This window comes from Salvelinus alpinus, chromosome 9, assembly GCF_045679555.1.
Source record: "Salvelinus alpinus chromosome 9, SLU_Salpinus.1, whole genome shotgun sequence".
NCBI lineage: Eukaryota > Metazoa > Chordata > Actinopteri > Salmoniformes > Salmonidae > Salvelinus > Salvelinus alpinus.
In genome coordinates, this window is record NC_092094.1 from 87255906 (window position 1) to 87280386 (window position 24481).

At 48.6% G+C, this 24481-nt stretch overlaps 1 protein-coding gene across 12 annotated transcripts in view; it reads left to right on the forward strand.

Annotated features, from left to right (window-relative positions):
* Positions 1 to 2093: 2093 nt before the first annotated feature.
* The window catches only part of LOC139530924 (serine/threonine-protein phosphatase 2A 56 kDa regulatory subunit epsilon isoform-like), a 172008-nt gene continuing 149620 nt past the window's right edge, over positions 2094 to 24481 (forward strand). For 8 of the 12 annotated variants that reach the window (XR_011666151.1, XR_011666152.1, XR_011666155.1 and 5 more), the window contains exons 1-2: positions 2122 to 2257; positions 2956 to 4131. Coding sequence is in view for 3 of the 12 variants with exons in the window: in XM_071327730.1 (XP_071183831.1) it covers positions 2981 to 4131 (1151 nt within the window). In the remaining 9 variants the exon portion in view is untranslated. The other 4 variants (XM_071327733.1, XM_071327736.1, XM_071327735.1 and 1 more) reach the window with 3 other exon arrangements.

Below are 24481 nucleotides of genomic sequence, written 5' to 3' on the forward strand. Positions count from 1 at the left end.
GGAATGTATATTTATTTAGATTTTTTTTTTTTTTTATGTATACAAAACCCCCCCGAAAAAGACAATGGGATGAAAACAAACACGTCTTACTGCTGCGCCATCTTGGATAATGTGAATGAAAATGTAGAGGTAAGGGAAGAGGATGGTACATGTGATCTGCATAACATACCAATTGACATACCTTTGTATGCCTCCTAGTCTGTATACTTAGACACAAAAGTGAGCAGCTCAGTCATCTGCACCCAATACAGCTAACTTTCAACATATTCTTATAGCATACATATTCTTACCTCCATTGAATTGTCTATTTTCAGCTTTACAAATATTTGCACAAATATGAAAAGATAGATGGTATCATCATAAAACAATATCAATTTAGATCATATAAGGGACAAACCTTACCATAACCGAAAAATGTAAAGATCTCATTTCAAGTGCCTGCACCTGCTGTCCTTAATTTAAAATCCAAATGTAACAGTTGGGCAGTTAGGTTCCTGCAAGAACCCCCACCAACTAAGGAGGTTCCTCGATGAACCCCACCTCCTATGGGGTTCTTGGAAGAACCTTTTGTGGGCAATTTCCAATGCCAATAACTTTGAGGATCTTGAATCCCTAATATTTAGAGAGTATTGAAGCTAGTGGTTTAAAGTACTTCACTACCTTATGTTTGAATCGCACATAGTATTACACATGAGTTTATTACACCATTTTCGATTTTCGGACAATTTAGGATGTTGCACACCCTTGGCTGAACTCATGTGCCACATCCTAAATTGTCAGAAAATACGAAAATGGTGCTGGAAAATGGTGTTTCAAAAATAAAGTATGCATATTTTCCCCTTTTTCTGTAAACAAACGCTGTACCATGGAAATATGACCATGTGGGGATACTAACGCTATTAAGGTGTATATCAATTTAACTTTCGTTTTGAAAGATATGATACGAAAGATAATGTTCTTATGCTTCCAATACCGTACCGTAAACGACGCGCGTTAATGTTCAGATTGAGTGTCCGGGCTCAAAACTCCCCCATACAGAAGACATATTCGTCTAATGACTGTTATGTATAATGTAACGGCAATGCGAATCATGATCAAGGGCTAAGGTTTAGACGGTGCCATTACTTCTGTCCACTCCAGCATGGCCAGTGATGACCCGCTCTCTATCGTGCCGGATGATGCGGAAAAGAACGAGGTTGAAGGGGGGTGAGTGTAACGGATGTGAAATGGCTAGCTAGTTAGCGGTGGTGCGCGCTAATAGCCTTTCAATCGGTTACGTCACTTGCTCTGAGACCTTGAAGTAGTGGTTCCCCTTGCTCTGTAAGGGCCATGGCTTTTGTGGAGCGATGGGTAACGACGCTTCGTGGGTGACTGTTGTTGATGAGTGCAGAGGGTCCCTGGTTCGCGCCCGGGTCGATTCACCGATTTAAAAAAAGTCTGTGTCTTTATCGACATTGGTATTGCCTGTGTAACAGTTTATCTTTACGCCCGTCCCCTCGCGCAAACCAGGGATCCTCTGCACTCATCAACAACAGTCACCCACGAAGCGTCGTTACCCATCGCTCCACAAAAGCCACGGCCCTTACAGAGCAAGGGGAACCACTACTTCAAGGTCTCAGAGCAAGTGACGTAACCGATTGAAAGGCTATTAGCGCGCACCACCGCTAACTAGCTAGCCATTTCACATCCGTTACACCTGTACTGTAGCAGAGTTTCTAATCCCAGACGCGCAACATCGTGAGACTTCCGGGAACTCTTGCGAAACAGACCAAACCGACCAGGCCTCGAAATATTATTCCTTAGTTGTTCATTTTCTCGAAATCTAAAGGCACAACCTTGATTCGAGACAGTGTTTTAAGCAGTTGAACATGTTATTACTCCAACCTTGTGAAAGTAACAAACTGACACGTTTCCATTTCCGAAAAAAATACTTTATATCGAAGGAGTGCCTTTGACGACATGCGCAGTTTGGCGCGAGAGGACGGTTAGACCCGTCGTCTCACGCTGACGTGTTTCTGCGTATGTGTTTACTTGGCTAACGTCGCCATGACATCGCCTACAAGTGTGGTCGGTGATTTCTATTGGAGAAGCAGTTTCTGCCTATCTTCATACTGTACTGTCTATGACTGTAATTTATGCTCTGAAATTCAACAGCGGAACTCATGCATTGAGGAAATTGGTCCATCAACGGGCAGTAAATACAGTGACACCGTGTCACAACGTGCTCATGAAAATCAGATACCGTCTATTTTGCCGGGTAAGTGAGTCGTTTACAAGGTTACAGATATTACATATGTTTTTTTTTTTTAGTATTTGTGGTTCATACTGGGCATTGAATACAAATGTTACTGGAACGTTAACGTACTTTCTTTGGTCCTTCAATAAGTGAACCCTTCAAGAACTTTCCACTTGCAAGCTAACGTTAGCAAACGTTTAGCTAGCTAATTTAGCATGTGTTTTTAGCTAGCTAAGTTAGTCACTTTATTTGCTACTACTATAGTAACTTCAGACTCGCCACTTTCATTGGTGACTAATATTATCTAGGTAGGTATCATCTTTTTAGTTATCAATCCAGACAACAGCTATAAGTTAAATCTGTTTGGCAGGGACATAATACTAACAGAGGATAGTATTCACAGTTAGTTGGCTAGTGTTTCTAACAAAATCTATCACACACAGTGAGCTACTAACTTTAGAGATAGCTGCCTGTCATTGCTGTTGGTGTAAGTTGTCTAGTAGCCTAGGCGTTGTTTTTTGTACACCGAGTGAGTGCAACAAGCCTCACAAATCACAGTGGACTCTATGGGAACTAAGTCCCATGGTTCTTTCTTGTGTTAATTGAACCATTACCAGACCCACATTTTGAGTTAAGTGAGTAAGTAGGTGTATGTTTTGTGATTAGATGGAGTTTCTTCAATATTACACATCTATATTCTGCACATCCTCTCTATCCAGCTGGGTGTAGTTGCAGGAAGTTGCCATGGAGAGTCTGGGGGAGAAGTTCAAAGCTCTGTCCATCACTCGGCGTGTCCAGCCAGATGAGCTCACCTACCTGCTGGACCTGTCCCACCAGACTGTCTCAGGCCCAGGGTTGGTGGCCGTATGCTGCTCCAACCTCTCCATCCGTTTGCACAGTGAGGACAGCCTCAGCCTGCTCAGGGAGTACCAGGGACATAGTGGTGCAATCTGTGGGGTGTGCTTTTCCCACACCTCCCCTGACCTGCTCTTCTCAGGCTCTGCGGATGGGACAGTGAGGACGTGGGATGTCCGCTGCCCTGGTTCAGAGGCAGCACAGGTGTTCAAGAGTGACTCCTCCCACCACTTCTGCAGCTTTGATGTGAGCTGCAGCGATGTGGTCCTATGTGCAGGCACTGAGCAGGTCGATGAAAATGATAGCTTCTTGGTTTTCTGGGATGCCCGCATGGCAAAGGAGAAGGGAGGGGTTCTGGGTGTGTACTCTGAGTCCCACAGTGATGACATCACGCAGGTTCGTTTCCACCCCCGGAATGCCGACCACTTGGCATCTGGCTCCACTGATGGCCTGGTGAATGTGTTTGACCTGAGCCTTGGTGCAGAGGAGGAGGCCCTGCTGGCTACCTGTAACTGTGGCTCCTCTGCTAGCTCAGTGTGCTGGGCAGGGAAGGACTTCAACCAGCTGCTGTGCCTCAGCCACGATGAGGGCCTCCATCTGTGGGACCTGGGTCAGCTGGACACAGACAAGCCCCTCACACTCTTCAGTGCCGCTGACGCCCGCAGCCTGACCCCTCTCTCTGATGAAGTGGCCCTGGATTACTTTGTTGGCGGGACTTGGCTGGAGGAGGCAGGGTGCTTACTAGTGCTAGGTGGGACAAACAATGGAGACATCCACCTTCTGGAGTGTAGTGAGGAAGGTCTGTGTCTGCTGAGGTCCCTCCAAGGGGGCCACTCTTCCACAGTGCGCTGCTTCCTCTGGGATCCCGCAGGGGAGGCCCTGCTCACGGGAGGGGAGGATGCACAGCTGCTCTTGTGGAAGCCAGGGGCGGAGGAATTCACCTCAGGGAAGAGGGACACCCTGAAGAGTGCCTCTGCATTAAAACTCAAATCTAGACCATACAAGAAGCATGGCTCCAAGAGGGATAAGAAGCTAGAAGTGTGAGTCGGATGCAATAGAGGATTTTCAAAGAAGGGCAAGACTGCAGTCCCTATTTAATCAATCAATACTCCTCTTGCACTCACAGAGTACTCGTTTGGATTCATGAAATCAACACAATTATATATATTTTTTCTTGAAAGTAGTATTATACTTATCCCAGAAACTCATTAATAATCTCTTTAACCGCTAGGGCTTAAAATGAGATTGAATCGCAGTATTTGTTTTTCAAATGTGTTTCTTCCAACTTGTTTGGTATTTTGTTTAGCTAAAACCAACTTTTTTTTTTAGAAATATAATTCTAATTGTATCTAGTTAATCTAATGCATGCTCTCCTGTAATTTAACTAACATACTCAGTGGGTCACAAAGGCCAGGGTTCAGAACCAGAGCATGCAGTACTTCATCATACTTCATATTCAGAGGAGCAGCTTTAATTCCACTCAAATGGCACAGAGTGGAATAACATGACAGTTGCTATGCAGGGACTCTGCATATGTCAACCTGGTCTCAGATCATTTCATATTATTCTGTACGTAAATCTAAGACACACCATTTACTACGATATGCTAAGTTTCGTATGATATGTATTAATTTGTGGATGTCCATCACTCATTTTGTATGATATGTTACGAATATGCTGAACGTACAATATTTTACAAATTTGCAAAACGAATGCTATGTTACAAATTCTAGCTAGGTTTTTAACAAACTACCTGGCTAACGTTCGCAAGGTTAGGGGTTAAGGTTCAAAATCAAATCAAATGTTATTTGTCACATGTGCTGAATAGAACAGGTGTAGGCCTTACAGTGAAATGCTTACTTATAAGCCCTTAACCAAGAAAAAACAAGAAAAATACCAAAATAAATAAAAGTAACAAATAATTAAACAGCAGCAGTAAAATTACAAGGTTAAGAGCCCATGAAACGGCAGCCATCCTCTCCGGTTCGAGTTAAGTTTAGGAGTTAGGTTGACCCCCTAAGGTCGATGTCTGGGCCCCACGGGAATCTAATTAGCATAATGAACAAATCCCCCCCAAAATCTGTCAGTTTTAAGCTAGAGAACGCATCCGCCTATGTCACACTTCCGCATCTGCGGTGATAGAGCTAGAGCGGTGTTTATCAGACCATGAGACATCCTGAAAATCGGTCTTCTCACAAAATCGTCTGTAGGGTCCGAACGGTTTGGCCTACAAACTATTATGACCACTCTATGGAAAGATGAGACTCTCACAAACACGCACATTGTTTTTGCTCTAGGACGCCCACAGGCCTCACAAGACTCGTCTGAAGGTCCCCCGGTACCAGTTCAAAAAATGGAGACTGTTTTAGTGCCAAAAAATAAGGGGTTCAATACATGTTAAAAGAAAAAATTCCTGATCTTTTTCTTTTTAATACTGTACCTCTCAGATATAGGACAGACACTTCAGAACAAAATTCCTTTAGATTTTTTTGGGGGGGGACTATCTGTTGTTCCATGTAGTGAATCTGTTATTCAATGCGTTTTTGAATGGGCTAATAGCAGTAAGGCCAAATTAACCATTTTATATACAATACCGTTCAAAAGTTTGAGGTCACTTAGAAATGTATTTGTTTTTGAAAGAAAATCATATTTTTTTTGTCCTTTTTAAAATAACATCAAATTGATCAGAAATACAGTGTAGACATTTAATGTTGCAAATGACTATTACAGTTGATTTTTGTAATGGAATATCTACATCGGCGTACAGAGGCCCATTATCAGCAACCATCACTCATGTGTTCCAATGGCACGTTGTGTTAGCTAATCCAAGTTTATCATTTTAAAAGGCTAATTGATCATTAGAAAGCACTTTTGCAATTATGTTAGCACAGCTGAAAACTGTTCTGATTTAAAACACCAGTCTCAGTCAACAGTGAAGAGGCGACTCCGGGATGCTGGCCTTCTAGGCAGAGTTCCTCTGTCCAGTGTCTGTGCTCTTTTGCCCATCTTAATCTTTCATTTTTTTTAGCCAGTCTGAGATATGATTTTTCTTTGCAACTCTGCCTAGAAGGCCAGCATCCCGGAGTCATCTCTTCACTGTTGACGTTGATACTGGTGTTTTGCGGGTACCATTTAAATGAAGCTGCAAGTCGAGGACTTGTTAGACATCTGTTTTTCAAACTAGACACTCTAATGTACTTGACCTCTTGCTCAGTTGTGCACCAGGGCCTCCCACTCCTATTTCTATTCTGGTTAGTGCCCGTTTGTGCTGTTCTGCGAAGGGAGTAGTACACCGCGTTGTAGGAGGTCTTCAGTTTCTTGGCAATTTCTTGCATGCCTTCATTTCTCAGAACAAGAATAAACTGTCAAGTTTCAGAAGAAAGTTATTTGTTTCTGGCCATTTTGTAATCTGTAATCAAACCCACAAATGCTGATGCTCCAGATAGCTACTCAACTAGTCTAAAGGCCAGTTTTATTGCTTCTATAATCAGTACAACAGTTTTCAGCTGTGCAAACATAATTGCAAAAGTTTTTTTTAATGATCAATTAGCCTTTAAAATGATAAACTTGGATTAGCTAACACAATGTGCCATTTGAACACAGGTGTGGTGGTTTCTGATAATGGGCCTCTATTTGCCTATGTAGATATTCCATTAAAAATCTGCCATTTCCAGCTACAATAGTCATTTACAACATTAACAATGTCTACACTGTATTTCAGATCAATTTGATGTTATTTTAATGGACTACAAAATATGCTTTAATTTCAAAAATGACTTTCTAAGTGACCCCAAACTTTTGAATGGTAGTGTATATTTGTTTTACAAATATTTTCTTGATATTTCGAGGGATCTTAAAACTCTAAATAAAATAGCAAAATGATCTCTGGTATGACCTTCTTAAATCAATTCCATATAGCTTAGTAGAATCCTCTCCCCCAGCTTAGACAGGGCTTAGACTGTTTAGTGTGAAAAATAAGGGGTTAAATACATGTACATAAAAAGTAACAGATCTTTCTTACACTGTATCTCTCATATATAGGAAAGACACTTCAGAACAAACTTAATTTAGATTTTTTTTTGAGGGGTGGGGACTGTTTTTCAATGTAGTGAATATGTTTGTATGGTCTAAAAGCAGTAAGGCTGAATAAAAAATGTTCATCAAATATTTTTTGATACTTTGAGGGTTCTTTTAAAATTCAAACACAAATAGCAAAATTATCCTTGGTATGACCTTAAAACAATTCCATATATCTTAGTAGAACCCGCTCCCTCAGTTTAGACAGGGCTTAGACTCTTGCTCTTTAAATAATATAACTAATGGGAAACCAAGAGAAGTAGTTAGTCCTTGCCCGTTCAAGACCGTCCTTCAGTGTGGATGAACGGTAAATCAGGGTTGGGCCTTAATTAACAGGTTTAGCTTCATGCCATAAGGGGGGGATTCCCCACCCACTCGCCAGGGCTGCCCAACCCTCTTCCTGGTGATCTACTGTCCTGTAGGTTTTCAGTCCAACTCCAATTTAGCATATCTGATTCAGCTAGTCAAGGTCTTGTTGAGCAGCTAATTAGTAGAATTAGGTGTTAAATTGGGGTTGAACTGAATCCACAGGACGGTAGATCTCCAGGAAGAGGGTTAGGCAGCGACTAAAGTATAAAATTCCACCTCGTCTTCAACCCAATATCCTTCCTAGTCCCATACACCTCAACCTACCTTTTTTTAAATTCATCTCAAGGAGCGACTGTGAGCGGAATGATGGACGTTATCTAATGTCCAACCCCATCCATTACGTGCTTCGAACAAACCAATCACCATCGTCTATAGTGCCAAACCGAGCATCAATGTTGATTGTATCTCTTATGTGTGCCATGGACTCAGCCCAGTAATATTGACAAAAGAGTGAAAAGAGATGTCTCCAAATTAAACACTGTCTACAGAAATATAACAAAAAAAGTGTGGTGTAAACAAGTTTACTTTTTTTTCATCTCATAAATAGGGAATGTGATTGACTCCACTTAATGTTTTTATACATCTGTATTTTGTTATTAATGGGACTCGGAGGATTATTTCGTTATAAGGTAAATAGGCACTCGTTGGTTTGTCTGTCTAAAAAAAGCCAAAATAGCCTTCCTGCTGTTTTGCCGCTACTTGGAGAGGCTACTCTTACGCGATTGGAAGCATTTTTGTTTAATATCGTATAATAGAGGATAACAACTTGCCACCGTATTCGTTCCGGACAACAGAGGATCAAGGTAACACGTTACGGCTCATTGTCGTTAATCTGCAGATAGCTTGTTTCTGGGTACCTATGTGTGATTCTAGCCAGTTAGCAATAGTAGCTAGTTTGCTTCCATATCGAGAGATGTGGGATTCATTTTCAGCTCGTTTACACAGCTTGACGTCAGAATAAATATATTTTTGCAAAGTGACATATTTGTTGCAACGTTAACTAGCTAGTTATAAATCCATTTAACACACACTAATGAGTATTCCTGTAACATTTACGTAACTCGATAACATTACCTAGCTAGCCTCTGACTGGCTGACTAGCTAGCTAATTTGGCTAGAATATTAGCATGCGAACGACCCAGGCAGCATCACAGCTAACCGTTAAATAGTTCACTTTCGGTCGTTACTTGCCATTAACGACCATTTTATATTTTGGCAATATAACGACCTACGTTACCATTATGAAATAATATTATTCTAAGAAACAGTAAATTGCAAATACAGCTAGATAACGATGAACACACTGAAGAGGACTTGTTTTTGGTGGAAATATCGGATGGCTACTGTACTAGCTAGCTAACTCGTTAGCCAGCTAGTGCACCAGTTACTGTGGTCGTATCTGATGTGCCTTCACTAGCTACTTGACGTGTTTGCTCATCATAATGTCAAACTAAATGGAGAACTAATTTGCTTGGCCCAGCACCAACTAGATGCTAGTCACGACACCAATATTAGCTAGTTGACATTGACATTGTATAGGTGTTGACAGAATGTCCCAACAATGCCAAAGGTCGGTAGTTAGAAGCTAAGTTAGGTAGCTATCTTTGAGATGTATAATTTATGGACTCGCATATGTTTTAACGATCAGACTAGACGAAATTTACACTGCTGTTCGAGTTAACCTGCAAATGCAGTAATTTGTTAGTGGTCAGGGTGTATTTAGCCATATTCCAACAAAGAAAGCATGGGCAAATTGGCAGGTCCATATGAAATATTAAATGTTCCACAGACGACATGGCTAGATATAGGTATCTATTGAAGTACATGTATTTGTTAGATTTATAGCTAGTTAGTTTGAGTTTACCAATTGTCAACAATCGTGGTTAAATTAACCTGGTTTTAATATACGTCTGTGGGCTAACCAAGGGTTTCATAGTTCGTTTAATCCGTTTGTTCTTGTGGAGGCTGGCCCAGAATGTCAGGTTCAGAGTCAAACGCATCATACCAACATTGGCCCTGTTTGGCTGGGGAGTGTTGTGACACTTCTGAGTCTTTCCGTTTGGAATGAAGATGTTGACCACCAGTGTGTACTTTTAGTCTTGTTCTTATTCACCATTGCACTGTGCTATAGGTGTACATGATTCTGTGATCTAAGCATTCTGCCATTCTTGCTGGAGTGGAAGCGCAAGGTGTGTGCCATTGTACACACTTAAATCTCACCTGCACATTCTCAAGGGTTTTGAATGTCACAATGAGCAAGGTAAGAGTCACGTCCCAGTCAAGATAACCTTGCATCCAAAGTCCCCTGTATTTATGATGGGAATGAGGGCCCATGTGCCTGTAATATAGCCCAAGTCACTGGTCCCCACCTTATTAGCCTTCTCTGGGTGCCTGTCAGCATAGGCTTGGTGCATTGTTTTATGATGTACCTGAGCTCTACAATTGTTATAGACTATCCAGAACTGACAGGGTCACCTGTAAGTTCTCATGATTCAGAATGCATTTGTTACTAGGAAAGTTGAAGGTACATTGGCACAAATCCGGATTACTGTTTATAAAGTAGTAGGCTAACACACGTCTTCAGTTTCAATGCAGCATTACGATTAAACCATTTTAGTAATTTTGAATGGCAAGCTATCGAAATGGTTTTCTGGGGAAAGAGGTTTGTGCTTTCTAGATTTTGGTTTTGTTTGCCATTCTAACAGACCTGTGAGGCTATGCAGGTAAGTAGGTCTGACCCATGATGAGGGAATGGTGCATAAGGAGTTTGCAGTATGGCACATCTGCTTGATCCCCTCATCACTTCTGTCCATCCTTTCCCACTTCTGTCCATCCTTTCCCTCCTCTGTAGCTCACTCGCTCTCTCTCCCCCTCTGTAGCTCGCTCGCTCTCTCTCCCCCTCTGTAGCTCGCTCGCTCTCTCTCCCCCTCTGTAGCTCGCTCGCTCTCTCTCCCCTCTCTGTAGCTCTCTCGCTCGCTCTCTCTCTGTAGCTCTCTCGCTCGCTCTCTCTCTGTAGCTCTCTCGCTCGCTCTCTCTGTAGCTCGCTCGCTCTCTCTGTAGCTCTCTCGCTCGCTCTCTCTCTGTAGCTCGCTCGCTCGCTCTCTCTCTGTAGCTCTCTCGCTCTCTCTCTGTAGCTCTCTCGCTCTCTCTCTGTAGCTCGCTCGCTCGCTCTCTCGCTGTAGCTCGCTCGCTCGCTCTCTCTCTGTAGCTCGCTCGCTCGCTCTCTCTCTGTAGCTCGCTCGCTCTCTCTCTCTCTGTAGCTCGCTCGCTCTCTCTCTCTCTGTAGCTCGCTCTCTCTCTCTCTGTAGCTCGCTCTCTCTCTCTCTGTAGCTCGCTCGCTCTGTAGCTCTCTCGCTCTGTAGCTCTCTCGCTCTCTCTCTGTAGCTCTCTTGCTCTCTCTCTTGCTCGCTCTCTGTAGCTCGCTCGCTCTCTCTCTGTAGCTCGCTCGCTCTCTCTCTGTAGCTCGCTCGCTCTCTGTAGCTCGCTCTCTCTCTGTAGCTCGCTCGCTCTCTCTCTCTGTAGCTCGCTCGCTCGCTCTCTCTCTGTAGCTCGCTCGCTCTCTCTCTCTGTAGCTCGCTCGCTCTCTCTCTGTAGCTCGCTCGCTCTCTCTCTCTGTAGCTCGCTCGCTCGCTCTCTCTCTCTGTAGCTCTCTCTCTCTCTGTAGCTCGCTCTCTCTCTCTCTGTAGCTCGCTCGCTCTCTCTCTGTAGCTCGCTCTCTCTCTGTAGCTCTCTGTAGCTCTCTCTCTCTGTAGCTCTCTCTCTCTCTGTAGCTCTCTCTCTCTCTCTCTGTAGCTCGCTCTCTCGCTCTCTCTCTGTAGCTCGCTCTCTCTCTGTAGCTCTCTCGCTCTCTCTCTGTAGCTCGCTCTCTCTCTGTAGCTCTCTCTCTCTCTCTCTCTCTCTGTAGCTCGCTCTCTCGCTCTCTCTCTGTAGCTCGCTCTCTCTCTGTAGCTCGCTCGCTCTCTCTCTCTGTAGCTCTCTCGCTCTCTCTCTGTAGCTCTCTCTCTCTCTCTCTCTCTCTCTCTCTCTCTCTCTCTCTCTGTAGCTCTCTCGCTCTCTCTCTCTGTAGCTCGCTCTCTCTCTGGAGCGCTCTCTCGCTCTCTCTCTCTGGAGCGCTCTCTCTGTATCGCGCTCTCTGTAGCGCTCTCGCTCGCTCTCTGTAGCGCTCTCGCTCGCTCTCTGTAGCGCTCTCGCTCGCTCTCTATAGCTCGCTCGATCTCTGTAGCTCGCTCGCTCTCTGTAGCTCTCTCGCTCTCTCTCTGTAGCTCTCTCTCTGTAGCGCTCTCTCTCTCTGTAGCGCTCTCGCTCTCTCTCTGTAGCGCTCTCGCTCTCTCTCTGTAGCGCTCTCGCTCTCTCTCTGTAGCGCTCTCGCTCTCTGTAGCGCTCTCGCTCTCTGTAGCGCTCTCTCTCTCTCTCTGTAGCTCTCTCTCTCTCTCTCTCTCTGTAGCGCTCTCTCTGTAGCGCTCTCTCTGTAGCGCTCTCTCTGTAGCTCTCTCTCTGTAGCTCTCGCTCGCTCGCTCTCTCTGTAGCGCTCTCTCGCTCTCTCTGTAGCGCTCTCTCGCTCTCTCTGTAGCGCTCTCTCACTCTCTCTCTCTGTAGCGCTCTCTCGCTCTCTCTGTAGCGCTCTCTCTCTCTCTCTCTGTAGCTCTCGCTCTGTAGCTCGCTCTGTAGCTCTCGCTCTGTAGCTCTCTCTCTCGCGCTCTCTGTAGCTCTCTCTCTCGCGCTCTCTGTAGCTCTCTCGCTCACTCTCTGTAGCTCTCTCGCTCGCTCTCTGTAGCTCTCTCTCTTTCTCTCTGTAGCTCGCTCGCTCTCTCTCTCTCTGTAGCTCTCTCTCTGTAGCTCTCTCTCTGTAGCTCTCTCTCTGTAGCTCTCGCTCTCTCGCTCGCTCTCTCTGTAGCGCTCTCTCGCTCTCTCTGTAGCGCTCTCTCGCTCTCTCTGTAGCGCTCTCTCACTCTCTCTCTCTGTAGCGCTCTCTCGCGCTCTCTGTAGCTCTCTCTCTGTAGCTCTCGCTCTGTAGCTCGCTCTGTAGCTCTCGCTCTGTAGCTCTCTCTCTCGCGCTCTCTGTAGCTCTCTCTCTCTCTCTCTCTCTGTAGCGCTCTCTCTCTCTCTCTGTAGCGCTCTCTCTCTCTCTCTGTAGCGCTCTCTCTCTCTCTCTGTAGCGCTCTCTCTCTCTGTAGCGCTCTCTCTCTCTCTCTGTAGCGCTCTCTCTCTCTGTAGCGCTCTCTCTCTCTGTAGCTCGCTCGCTCTCTCTCTCTCTCTGTAGCTCGCTCGCTCTCTCTCTCTCTCTGTAGCTCGCTCGCTCTCTCGCTCTCTCTCTCTCTGTAGCTCGCTCGCTCTCTCGCTCTCTCTCTCTCTCTCTGTAGCTCGTTCGCTCTCGCTGTAGCTCGCTCTCTCTCGCTGTAGCTCGCTCTCTCTCGCTGTAGCTCGCTCTCTCTGTAGCTCTCTCTCTCTGTAGCTCTCTCTCGCTGTAGCTCTCTCTCTGTAGCTCTCTCTCTGTAGCTCTCTCTGTAGCTCTCTCTGTAGCTCTCTCTGTAGCTCTCTCGCTCTCTGTAGCTCTCTCGCTCTCTGTAGCGCTCTCGCTCTCTGTAGCGCTCTCGCTCTCTCTCTGTAGCGCTCTCGCTCTCTCTCTGTAGCGCTCTCGCTCTCTCTCTGTAGCGCTCTCGCTCTCTCTCTGTAGCTCTCGCTCTGTAGCTCTCTCTCTGTAGCTCTCGCTCTGTAGCTCTCGCTCTGTAGCTCTCGCTCTGTAGCTCTCGCTCTCTGTAGCTCTCTCTGTAGCTCTCTCTGTAGCTCTCTCGCTCTCTCTCTGTAGCTCTCTCTCTCTGTAGCTCTCTCGCTCTCTCTCTGTAGCTCTCTCGCTCTCTGTAGCTCTCTCGCTCTCTCTCTCTCTCTCTCTCTCTCTCTCTCTCTCTCTCTTCTCTCTCTCTCTCTCTGTAGCTCGCTCGCTCTCTCTCTCTGTAGCTCGCTCGCTCTCTCTCTCTGTAGCTCGCTCGCTCTCTCTCTCTGTAGCTCGCTCGCTCTCTCTCTCTCTCTCTGTAGCTCGCTCGCTCTCTCTCTCTCTCTGTAGCTCGCTCGCTCTCTCTCTCTCTCTGTAGCTCGCTCGCTCTCTCTCTGTAGCTCGCTCGCTCTCTCTCTGTAGCTCGCTCGCTCTCTCTCTGTAGCTCTCTCGCTCTCTCGCTGTAGCTCGCTCTCTGTAGCTCGCTCGCTCTCGCTGTAGCTCGCTCGCTCTCGCTGTAGCTCGCTCTCTCTGTAGCTCTCTCTCTCTCTGTAGCTCTCTCTCGCTGTAGCTCTCTCTCTGTAGCTCTCTCTCTCTGTAGCTCTCTCGCTCTCTCTCTCTGTAGCTCTCTCTCTCTCGCTGTAGCTCTCTCTCTGTAGCGCTCTCTCTCTGTAGCTCTCTCTCTGTAGCTCTCTCTCTGTAGCTTTCTCTCTGTAGCGCTCTCTCTGTAGCTCTCTCTCTGTAGCGCTCTCTCTCTGTAGCTCTCTCTCTGTAGCTCTCTCTCTGTAGCTCTCTCTCTGTAGCTCTCTCTCTGTAGCGCTCTCTCTGTAGCGCTCTCGCTCTCTCTCTGTAGCGCTCTCGCTCTCTCTCTGTAGCGCTCTCTCTCTCTCTCTGTAGCTCTCTCTCTCTGTAGCTCTCTCTCTCTGTAGCGCTCTCTCTGTAGCGCTCTCGCTCTCTCTCTGTAGCGCTCTCGCTCTCTCTCTGTAGCGCTCTCTCTCTCTCTCTGTAGCTCTCTCTCTCTGTAGCTCTCTCTCTCTGTAGCGCCCTCTCTGTAGCGCTCTCGCTCTCTCTCTGTGGCGCTCTCGCTCTCTCTCTGTAGCGCTCTCGCTCTCTCTCTGTAGCGCTCTCTCTCTCGCTGTAGCTCTCTCTCTCTCTGTAGCGCTCTCTCTCTCTGTAGCGCTCTCTCTCTCTGTAGCGCTCTCTCTCTGTAGCTCTCTCTCTGTAGCTCTCTCTCTCTGTAGCTCTCTCTGTAGCTCTCTCTGTAGCTCTCTCTGTAGCTCTCTCGCTCTCTGTAGCTCTCTCGCTCTCTGTAGCGCTCTCGCTCTCTGTAGCGCTCTCGCTCTCTCTCTGTAGCGCTCTCGCTCTCTCTCTGTAGCGCTCTCGCTCTCTCTCTGTAGCGCTCTCGCTCTCTCTCTGTAGCTCTCGCTCTGTAGCTCTCTCTCTGTAGCTCTCGCTCTGTAGCTCTCGCTCTGTAGCTCTCGCTCTCTGTAGCTCTCTCTGTAGCTCTCTCTGTAGCTCTCTCTCTCTCTCTGTAGCTCTCTCTCTCTGTAGCTCTCTCGCTCTTTGTAGCTCTCTCGCTCTCTGTAGCTCTCTCGCTTCTCTCTCTGTAGCTCGCTCTCTCTCTCTCTCTCTAGCTCGCTCTCTCTCTCTCTCTCTGTAGCTCGCTCGCTCTCTCTCTCTGTAGCTCGCTCGCTCTCTCTCTCTGTAGCTCGCTCGCTCTCTCTCTCTCTGTAGCTCGCTCGCTCTCTCTCTCTCTCTCTGTAGCTCGCTCGCTCTCTCTCTCTCTCTGTAGCTCGCTCGCTCTCTCTCTCTCTCTGTAGCTCGCTCGCTCTCTCTGTAGCTCGCTCGCTCTCTCTGTAGCTCGCTCGCTCTCTCTGTAGCTCGCTCGCTCTCGCTGTAGCTCGCTCGCTGTAGCTCGCTCGCTCTCGCTGTAGCTCGCTCGCTCTCGCTGTAGCTCGCTCTCTCTGTAGCTCTCTCTCTCTCTGTAGCTCTCTCTCTCTGTAGCTCTCTCTCTGTAGCTCTCTCTCTCTGTAGCTCTCTCGCTCTCTCTCTCTGTAGCTCTCTCTCTCTCGCTGTAGCTCTCTCTCTGTAGCGCTCTCTCTCTAGCTCTCTCTCTGTAGCTCTCTCTCTGTAGCTCTCTCTCTCTGTAGCTCTCTCTCTGTAGCTCTCTCTCTGTAGCGCTCTCTCTCTGTAGCTCTCTCTCTGTAGCTCTCTCTGTAGCTCTCTCTCTGTAGCTCTCTCTCTGTAGCGCTCTCTCTGTAGCGCTCTCGCTCTCTCTCTGTAGCGCTCTCGCTCTCTCTCTGTAGCGCTCTCTCTCTCTCTCTGTAGCTCTCTCTCTCTGTAGCTCTCTCTCTCTGTAGCGCTCTCTCTGTAGCGCTCTCGCTCTCTCTCTGTGGCGCTCTCGCTCTCTCTCTGTAGCGCTCTCGCTCTCTCTCTGTAGCGCTCTCTCTCTCGCTGTAGCTCTCTCTCTCTCTGTAGCGCTCTCTCTCTCTGTAGCGCTCTCTCTCTCTGTAGCGCTCTCTCTCTGTAGCGCTCTCTCTCTCTGTAGCGCTCTCTCTCTCTGTAGCGCTCTCTCTCTCTGTAGCGCTCTCTCTCTCTGTAGCGCTCTCTCTCTCTGTAGCGCTCTCTCTCTCTGTAGCGCTCTCTCCGTGTAGCGCTCTCTCCGTGTAGCGCTCTCTCCGTGTAGCGCTCTCTCCGTGTAGCGCTCTCTCCGTGTAGCGCTCTCTCCGTGTAGCGCTCTCTCCGTGTAGCGCTCTCTCTCTGTGTAGCGCTCTCTCTAGCTCTCTCGCGCTCTCTCTGTAGCTCTCTCGCGCTCTCTCTCTGTAGCGCTCTCTCTCTCTGTAGCGCTCGCTCTCTCGCTGTAGCTCGCTCGCTCTCGCTGTAGCTCGCTCTCTCTGTAGCTCTCTCTCTCTGTAGCTCTCTCTCGCTGTAGCTCTCTCTCTGTAGCTCTCTCTCTCTGTAGCTCTTTCGCTCTCTCTCTCTGTAGCTCTCTCTCTCTCGCTGTAGCTCTCTCTCTGTAGCGCTCTCTCTCTGTAGCTCTCTCTCTGTAGCGCTCTCTCTCTCTCTGTAGCGCTCTCTCTCTCTGTAGCGCTCTCTCTCTCTGTAGCGCTCTCTCTCCGTGTAGCGCTCTCTCTCTCTGTAGCGCTCTCTCCGTGTAGCGCTCTCTCCGTGTAGCGCTCTCTCCGTGTAGCTCTCTCTCCGTGTAGCGCTCTCTCCGTGTAGCGCTCTCTCCGTGTAGCGCTCTCTCCGTGTAGCTCTCTCTCCGTGTAGCGCTCTCTCCGTGTAGCGCTCTCTCCGTGTAGCGCTCTCTCTCTGTGTAGCGCTCTCTCCGTGTAGCGCTCTCTCTCTGTGTAGCGCTCTCTCTCTCTCTGTAGCGCTCTCTCTCTCTCTGTAGCGCTCTCTCTCTCTCTCTGTAGCGCTCTCTCTCTGTAGCGCTCTCTCTCTCTCTGTAGCGCTCTCTCTCTCTCTCTGTAGCGCTCTCTCTGTAGCGCTCTCTCTCTCTGTAGCTCGCTCGCTCTCTCTCTCTCTGTAGCTCGCTCGCTCTCTCGCTCTCTCTGTAGCTCTCTCTCTCTGTAGCTCTCTCTCGCTGTAGCTCTCTCTCTCTCTGTAGCTCTCTCTCTGTAGCTCTCGCTCTCTGTAGCTCTCTCTGTAGCTCTCTCTGTAGCTCTCTCTGTAGCTCTCTCGCTCTCTGTAGCGCTCTCGCTCTCTGTAGCGCTCTCGCTCTCTCTCTGTAGCGCTCTCGCTCTCTCTCTGTAGCGCTCTCGCTCTCTCTCTGTAGCGCTCTCGCTCTCTCTCTGTAGCGCTCTCGCTCTCTCTCTGTAGCTCTCGCTCTGTAGCTCTCTCTCTGTAGCTCTCGCTCTGTAGCTCTCGCTCTGTAGCTCTTGCTCTCTGTAGCTCTCTCTGTAGCTCTCTCTGTAGCTCTCTCTCTGTAGCTCTCTCTCTCTCTGTAGCTCTCTCGCTCTCTGTAGCTCTCTCGCTCTCTGTAGCTCTCTCGCTTCTCTCTCTGTAGCTCGCTCTCTCTCTCTCTCTCTAGCTCGCTCTCTCTCTCTCTCTCTGTAGCTCGCTCGCTCTCTGTAGCTCTCTCTGTAGCTCGCTCGCTCTCTCTCTCTGTAGCTCGCTCGCTCTCTCTCTGTAGCTCGCTCGCTCTCTCTCTCTCTCTCTGTAGCTCGCTCGCTCTCTCTCTCTCTCTGTAGCTCGCTCGCTCTCTCTCTCTGTAGCTCGCTCGCTCTCTCTGTAGCTCGCTCGCTCTCTCTGTAGCTCGCTCGCTCTCTCTGTAGCTCGCTCGCTCTCGCTGTAGCTCGCTCGCTGTAGCTCGCTCGCTCGCTGTAGCTCGCTCGCTCTCACTGTAGCTCGCTCGCTCTCGCTGTAGCTCGCTCGCTCTCTCTGTAGCTCTCTCTCTCTGTAGCTCTCTCTCTCTGTAGCTCTCTCTCTGTAGCTCTCTCTCTCTGTAGCTCTCTCGCTCTCTCTCTCTGTAGCTCTCTCTCTGTGTAGCTCTCTCTCTGTAGCGCTCTCTCTCTGTAGCTCTCTCTCTGTAGCTCTCTCGCTCTCTCTCTCTGTAGCTCTCTCTCGCTGTAGCTCTCTCTCTGTAGCGCTCTCTCTCTGTAGCTCTCTCTCTGTAGCTCTCTCTCTGTAGCTCTCTCTCTGTAGCGCTCTCTCTGTAGCGCTCTCGCTCTCTCTCTGTAGCGCTCTCGCTCTCTCTCTCTGTAGCTCTCTCGCGCTCTCTCTGTAGCTCTCTCTCTGTAGCGCTCTCTCTCTGTAGCTCTCTCTCTGTAGCTCTCTCTCTGTAGCTCTCTCTCTGTAGCTCTCTCTCTGTAGCGCTCTCTCTGTAGCGCTCTCGCTCTCTCTCTGTAGCGCTCTCGCTCTCTCTCTGTAGCGCTCTCTCTCTCTCTCTGTAGCTCTCTCTCTCTGTAGCTCTCTCTCTCTGTAGCGCTCTCTCTGTAGCGCTCTCGCTCTCTCTCTGTAGCGCTCTCGCTCTCTCTCTGTAGCGCTCTCGCTCTCTCTCTGTAGCGCTCTCTCTCTCGCTGTAGCTCTCTCTCTCTCTCTGTAGCGCTCTCTCTCTCTGTAGCGCTCTCTCTCTCTGTAGCGCTCTCTCTCTCTGTAGCGCTCTCTCTCTCTGTAGCGCTCTCTCTCTCTGTAGCGCTCTCTCTCTCTGTAGCGCTCTCTCTCTCTATAGCGCTCTCTCTCTCTGTATCGCTCTCTCCGTGTAGCGCTCTCTCCGTGTAGCGCTCTCTCCGTGTAGCGCTCTCTCCGTGTAGCGCTCTCTCCGTGTAGCGCTCTCTCCGTGTAGCGCTCTCTCCGTGTAGCGCTCTCTCCGTGTAGCGCTCTCTCTCTGTGTAGCGCTCTCTCTAGCTCTCTCGCGCTCTCTCTGTAGCTCTCTCGCGCTCTCTCTCTGTAGCGCTCTCTCTCTCTGTAGCGCTCGCTCTCTCGCTGTAGCTCGCTCGCTCTCGCTGTAGCTCGCTCTCTCTGTAGCTCTCTCTCTGTAGCTCTCTCTCTGTAGCTCTCTCTCTCTGTAGCTCTCTCTCTCTGTAGCTCTCTCGCTCTCTCTCTCTGTAGCTCTCTCTCTCTCGCTGTAGCTCTCTCTCTGTAGCGCTCTCTCTCTGTAGCTCTCTCTCTGTAGCTCTCTCTCTGTAGCTCTCTCTCTGTAGCGCTCTCTCTGTAGCGCTCTCTCTGTAGCGCTCTCGCTCTCTCTCTGTAGCGCTCTCGCTCTCTCTCTCTGTAGCTCTCTCGCTCTCTCTCTCTGTAGCTCTCGCTCTCTCTCTCTGTAGCTTTCTCTCTGTAGCTCTCTCTCTGTAGCTTTCTCTCTGTAGCTCTCTCTCTGTAGCTTTCTCTCTGTAGCGCTCTCTCTGTAGCTCTCTCTCTGTAGCGCTCTCTCTCTGTAGCTCTCTCTCTGTAGCTCTCTCTGTAGCTCTCTCTCTGTAGCGCTCTCTCTGTAGCGCTCTCGCTCTCTCTCTGTAGCGCTCTCGCTCTCTCTCTGTAGCGCTCTCTCTCTCTCTGTAGCTCTCTCTCTCTGTAGCGCTCTCTCTGTAGCGCTCTCTCTGTAGCGCTCTCGCTCTCTCTCTGTAGCGCTCTCTCTCTCGCTGTAGCTCTCTCTCTCTCTGTAGCGCTCTCTCTCTCTGTAGCGCTCTCTCTCTCTGTAGCGCTCTCTCTCTCTGTAGCGCTCTCTCTCTCTGCTCTCTCTCTCTGTAGCGCTCTCTCTCTCTGTAGCGCTCTCTCCGTGTAGCGCTCTCTCTCTCTGTAGCGCTCTCTCCGTGTAGCGCTCTCTCCGTGTAGCGCTCTCTCCGTGTAGCGCTCTCTCCGTGTAGCTCTCTCTCCGTGTAGCTCTCTCTCCGTGTAGCGCTCTCTCTCTCTGTAGCGCTCTCTCTCTCTCTGTAGCGCTCTCTCTCTCTGTAGCGCTCGCTCTCTCGCTGTAGCTCGCTCGCTCTCGCTGTAGCTCGCTCGCTCTCGCTGTAGCTCGCTCTCTCTCTGTAGCTCTCTCTCTGTAGCTCTCTCTCTCTGTAGCTCTCTCTCGCTGTAGCTCTCTCGCTCTCTCTCTCTGTAGCTCTCTCTCTCTCGCTGTAGCTCTCTCTCTGTAGCGCTCTCTCTCTGTAGCTCTCTCTCTGTAGCTCTCTCTCTGTAGCTCTCTGTCTGTAGCGCTCTCTCTGTAGCGCTCTCGCTCTCTCTCTGTAGCGCTCTCGCTCTCTCTCTCTGTAGCTCTCTCGCTCTCTCTCTCTGTAGCTCTCGCTCTCTCTCTCTGTAGCTTTCTCTCTGTAGCTCTCTCTCTGTAGCTTTCTCTCTGTAGCTCTCTCTCTGTAGCTTTCTCTCTGTAGCGCTCTCTCTGTAGCTCTCTCTCTGTAGCGCTCTCTCTCTGTAGCTCTCTCTCCGTGTAGCGCTCTCTCTCTCTGTAGCGCTCTCTCTCTCTCTGTAGCGCTCTCTCTCTCTGTAGCGCTCGCTCTCTCGCTGTAGCTCGCTCGCTCTCGCTGTAGCTCGCTCGCTCTCGCTGTAGCTCGCTCTCTCTCTGTAGCTCTCTCTCTGTAGCTCTCTCTCTCTGTAGCTCTCTCTCGCTGTAGCTCTCTCGCTCTCTCTCTCTGTAGCTCTCTCTCTCTCGCTGTAGCTCTCTCTCTGTAGCGCTCTCTCTCTGTAGCTCTCTCTCTGTAGCTCTCTCTCTGTAGCTCTCTCTCTGTAGCGCTCTCTCTGTAGCGCTCTCGCTCTCTCTCTGTAGCGCTCTCGCTCTCTCTCTCTGTAGCTCTCTCGCTCTCTCTCTCTGTAGCTCTCGCTCTCTCTCTCTGTAGCTTTCTCTCTGTAGCTCTCTCTCTGTAGCTTTCTCTCTGTAGCTCTCTCTCTGTAGCTTTCTCTCTGTAGCGCTCTCTCTGTAGCTCTCTCTCTGTAGCGCTCTCTCTCTGTAGCTCTCTCTCTGTAGCTCTCTCTCTGTAGCTCTCTCTCTGTAGCTCTCTCTCTGTAGCGCTCTCTCTGTAGCGCTCTCGCTCTCTCTCTGTAGCGCTCTCGCTCTCTCTCTCGCTGTAGCTCTCTCTCTCTCTGTAGCGCTCTCTCTCTCTGTAGCGCTCTCTCTCTCTGTAGCGCTCTCTCTCTCTGTAGCGCTCTCTCTCTCTGTAGCGCTCTCTCTCTCTGTAGCGCTCTCTCTCTCTGTAGCGCTCTCTCCGTGTAGCGCTCTCTCTCTCTGTAGCGCTCTCTCCGTGTAGCGCTCTCTCCGTGTAGCGCTCTCTCCGTGTAGCGCTCTCTCCGTGTAGCGCTCTCTCCGTGTAGCTCTCTCTCCGTGTAGCTCTCTCTCCGTGTAGCGCTCTCTCCGTGTAGCGCTCTCTCCGTGTAGCGCTCTCTCCGTGTAGCGCTCTCTCCGTGTAGCGCTCTCTCTCTGTGTAGCGCTCTCTCTCTAGCTCTCTCGCGCTCTCTCTGTAGCTCTCTCGCGCTCTCTCTCTGTAGCGCTCTCTCTCTCTCTGTAGCGCGCTCTCTCTCTCTGTAGCGCTCGCTCTCTCTCTGTAGCGCTCGCTCTCTCTCTGTAGCGCTCGCTCTCTCTCTGTAGCGCTCGCTCTCTCTCTCTGTAGCGCTCGCTCTCTCTCTCTGTAGCGCTCTCTCTCTCTGTAGCGCTCTCTCTCTCTCTGTAGCGCTCTCTCTCTCTCTCTCTTTAGCTCTCTCTCTCTCTCTGTAGCGCTCTCTCTCTCTCTCTCTCTCTCTGTAGCGCTCTCTCTCTCTCTCTGTAGCGCTCTCTCTCTCTCTCTGTAGCGCTCTCTCTCTCTCTGTAGCGCTCTCTCTCTGTAGCGCTCTCTCTCTGTAGCGCTCTCTCTCTCTGTAGCGCTCTCTCTCTCTGTAGCGCTCTCTCTCTCTCTCTCTGTCGCTCTCTCTCTCTCTCTCTCTAGCGCTCTCTCTCTCTGTCGCGCTCTCTCTCTCTCTCTCTGTAGCGCTCTCTCTCTCTCTCTGTATCGCTCTCTCTCTCTCTCTCTGTAGCGCTCTCTCTCTCTCTCTCTGTAGCGCTCTCTCTCTCTCTCTGTAGCGCTCTCTCTCTCTCTCTGTAGCGCTCTCTCTCTCTCTCTCTGTAGCGCTCTCTCTCTCTCTCTGTAGCGCTCTCTCTCTCTCTCTGTAGCGCTCTCTCTCTCTCTCTGTAGCGCTCTCTCTCTCTCTCTCTGTAGCGCTCTCGCTCTCTCTCTGTAGCGCTCTCGCTCTCTCTCTGTAGCGCTCTCGCTCTCTCTCTGTAGCGCTCTCGCTCTCTCTCTGTAGCGCTCTCGCTCTCTCTCTGTAGCGCTCTCGCTCTCTCTCTGTAGCGCTCTCGCTCTGTAGCTCTCTCTCTCGCTCTGTAGCTCTCTCTCTCGCTCTGTCTCTCTCTCGCTCTGTAGCTCTCTCTCTCTCTCTCTGTAGCTCTCTCGCTCTGTAGCTCTCTCTCTCGCTCTGTAGCTCTCTCTCGCTCTGTAGCTCTCTCTCTCTCTCTGTAGCGCTCTCTCTCTCTGTAGCGCTCTCTCTCTCTGTAGCGCTCTCTCTCTGTAGCGCTCTCTCTCTTTGTAGCGCTCTCTCTCTCTCTGTAGCGCTCTCTCTCTTTCTCTCTGTTACGCTCTCTCTCTTTCTCTCTGTAGCGCTCTCTCTGTAGCGCTCTCTCTGTAGCGCTCTCTCTGTAGCGCTCTCTCTCTCTCTCTCTGTAGCGCTCTCTCTCTCTCTGTAGCTCTCTCTCTCTCTCTCTGTAGCGCTCTCTCTCTCTCTCTGTAGCGCTCTCTCTCTCTGTAGCTCTCTCTCTCTCTCTGTAGCTCTCTCTCTGTAGCTCTCTCTTTCTCTCTCTGTAGCGCTCTCTCTCTCTCTCTGTAGCGCTCTCTCTCTCTCTCTCTGTAGCGCTCTCTCTCTCTCTCTCTCTGTAGCGCTCTCTCTCTCTCTCTCTCTGTAGCGCTCTCTCTCTCTCTCTCTCTCTCTCTCTCTCTGTAGCGCTCTCTCTCTCTCTCTCTGTAGCGCTCTCTCTCTCTCTCTGTAGCGCGCTCTCTCTCTCTCTCTCTGTAGCTCTCTCTCTCTCTCTCTCTAGCGCTCTCTCTCTCTCTCTCTAGCTCTCTCTCTCTCTCTCTCTCTCTCTCTCTCTCTCTCTCTCTCTATCTCGCTCTCTCTCTCTCTCTCTCTCTGTAGCGCTCTCTCTCTCTCTCTCTCTGTAGCGCTCTCTCTCTCTGTAGCGCTCTCTCTCTCTCTCTGTAGCTCTCTCTCTCTCTCTGTAGCTCTCTCTCTCTCTCTCTGTAGCGCTCTCTCTCTCTCTCTGTAGCGCTCTCTCTCTCAATTCAATTCAATTCAATTCAATTGACTTTATTGACATGGCAAGTTATTATTACTTACATTGTCAAAGTATACATATCGAAAAATTTAAATAAAATATATATGTATATATATACACAAAATATATATATATTTATATATAAATAAATGGTGGGACTAACAGTAATAATAATAGTAGTAGTGGACATGGGATTACCATTAATAACAGCTACAACAACAATATTAATCAGAACAACAATACATTAAAGCAACAGTAGTAGACCAGTGTCAACATGACTGAGAAGACACATGACCTGGTACGAAAGACAAAACAAAACTAAGCTAAATGGGAAATATTATCAACATTACTTTGCATTTTTCACTGGCTGTCCCTCAGGCTGTGGCAGGAGGACACATATTTGGCTGCCAAAACTGCACATTTTGGCTTTTCACCCAACAAATATTTGAATTTTTCTTCATCTTTTATAGTTTCAAATTCTTTGTATTGAATTATAATTTTGAGAAAGAAATATGCTCTTAGGTCTGAGTATTTGTCACAGTGTAGTAGGAAATGCACTTCTGTCTCTACCTCTCCCCTGGAGCAGAGTGAGCACAGCCTGTCCTCCCTGGGCAGCCAGGTTTGTCTGTGACGACCGGTCTCTATAGCCAGACTGTGCTCACTGAGTCTGTACCTAGTCAATGTTTTCCTCAGTTTTCTATCAGTCACAGTGGTCAGATAGTCTGCCACCATGTACTGTCTGTTTAGAGCCAAATAGCATTGAAGTTTACTTTGATTTTTTGTGGTGTCTTTCCAATAGGTTATATATTTTTCTTTTTGTTTTGTGATGATTTGGTTGGGCCAGATTTTCTGAGGGCTGTCCCGAGGCTCTATGGGGTTGGTTTGGGTTGGTGAACTGAGCCTCAGAACCAGCTGGCTGAGGGGACTCTTCTCTGGTTTCATCTCTTGACATTGTAGAGCTGTGTGATGGAATGTTTTAGGGTCACTTGTTTTTAGATGGTTGTAAAATTTGATGGCTCTTTTTTCTATTCGAATGAGGAGGGGATATTGGCCCAATTCTGCCCTACATGCGTTATTTGGAGTTTTTCTTTGTACTTGCAATACAGTCTTGCAAAACTCTGCATGCAATACTTCAATTGGATGTTTGTCCCATTTAGTAAATTCATTATTAGAGAGTGGACCCCATACTTCACTGCCATATAGAGCAATTGGTTCTATAACTGATTGAAAAATTTTGAGCCAGATTCTAATTGGAATTTCAATTTTGATGTTCCTTTTAATGGCATAGAATGCTCTTCTTGCTTTGTCTCTCAGCTCATTCACAGCCATGTGAAAGCTACCTGTGTTGCTGATATTTAGTCCTAGATATGTGTAGTTTTTGGTGTGTTCTAATAGAACTGTGTCCAAATAGAATTTATATTTGTCATCCTTATTTCCGGACCTTTTTTGGAATATCATTATATTTGTTTTTTTTAGGTTAACGGTCAGAGCCCAAGTCTGACAGAAC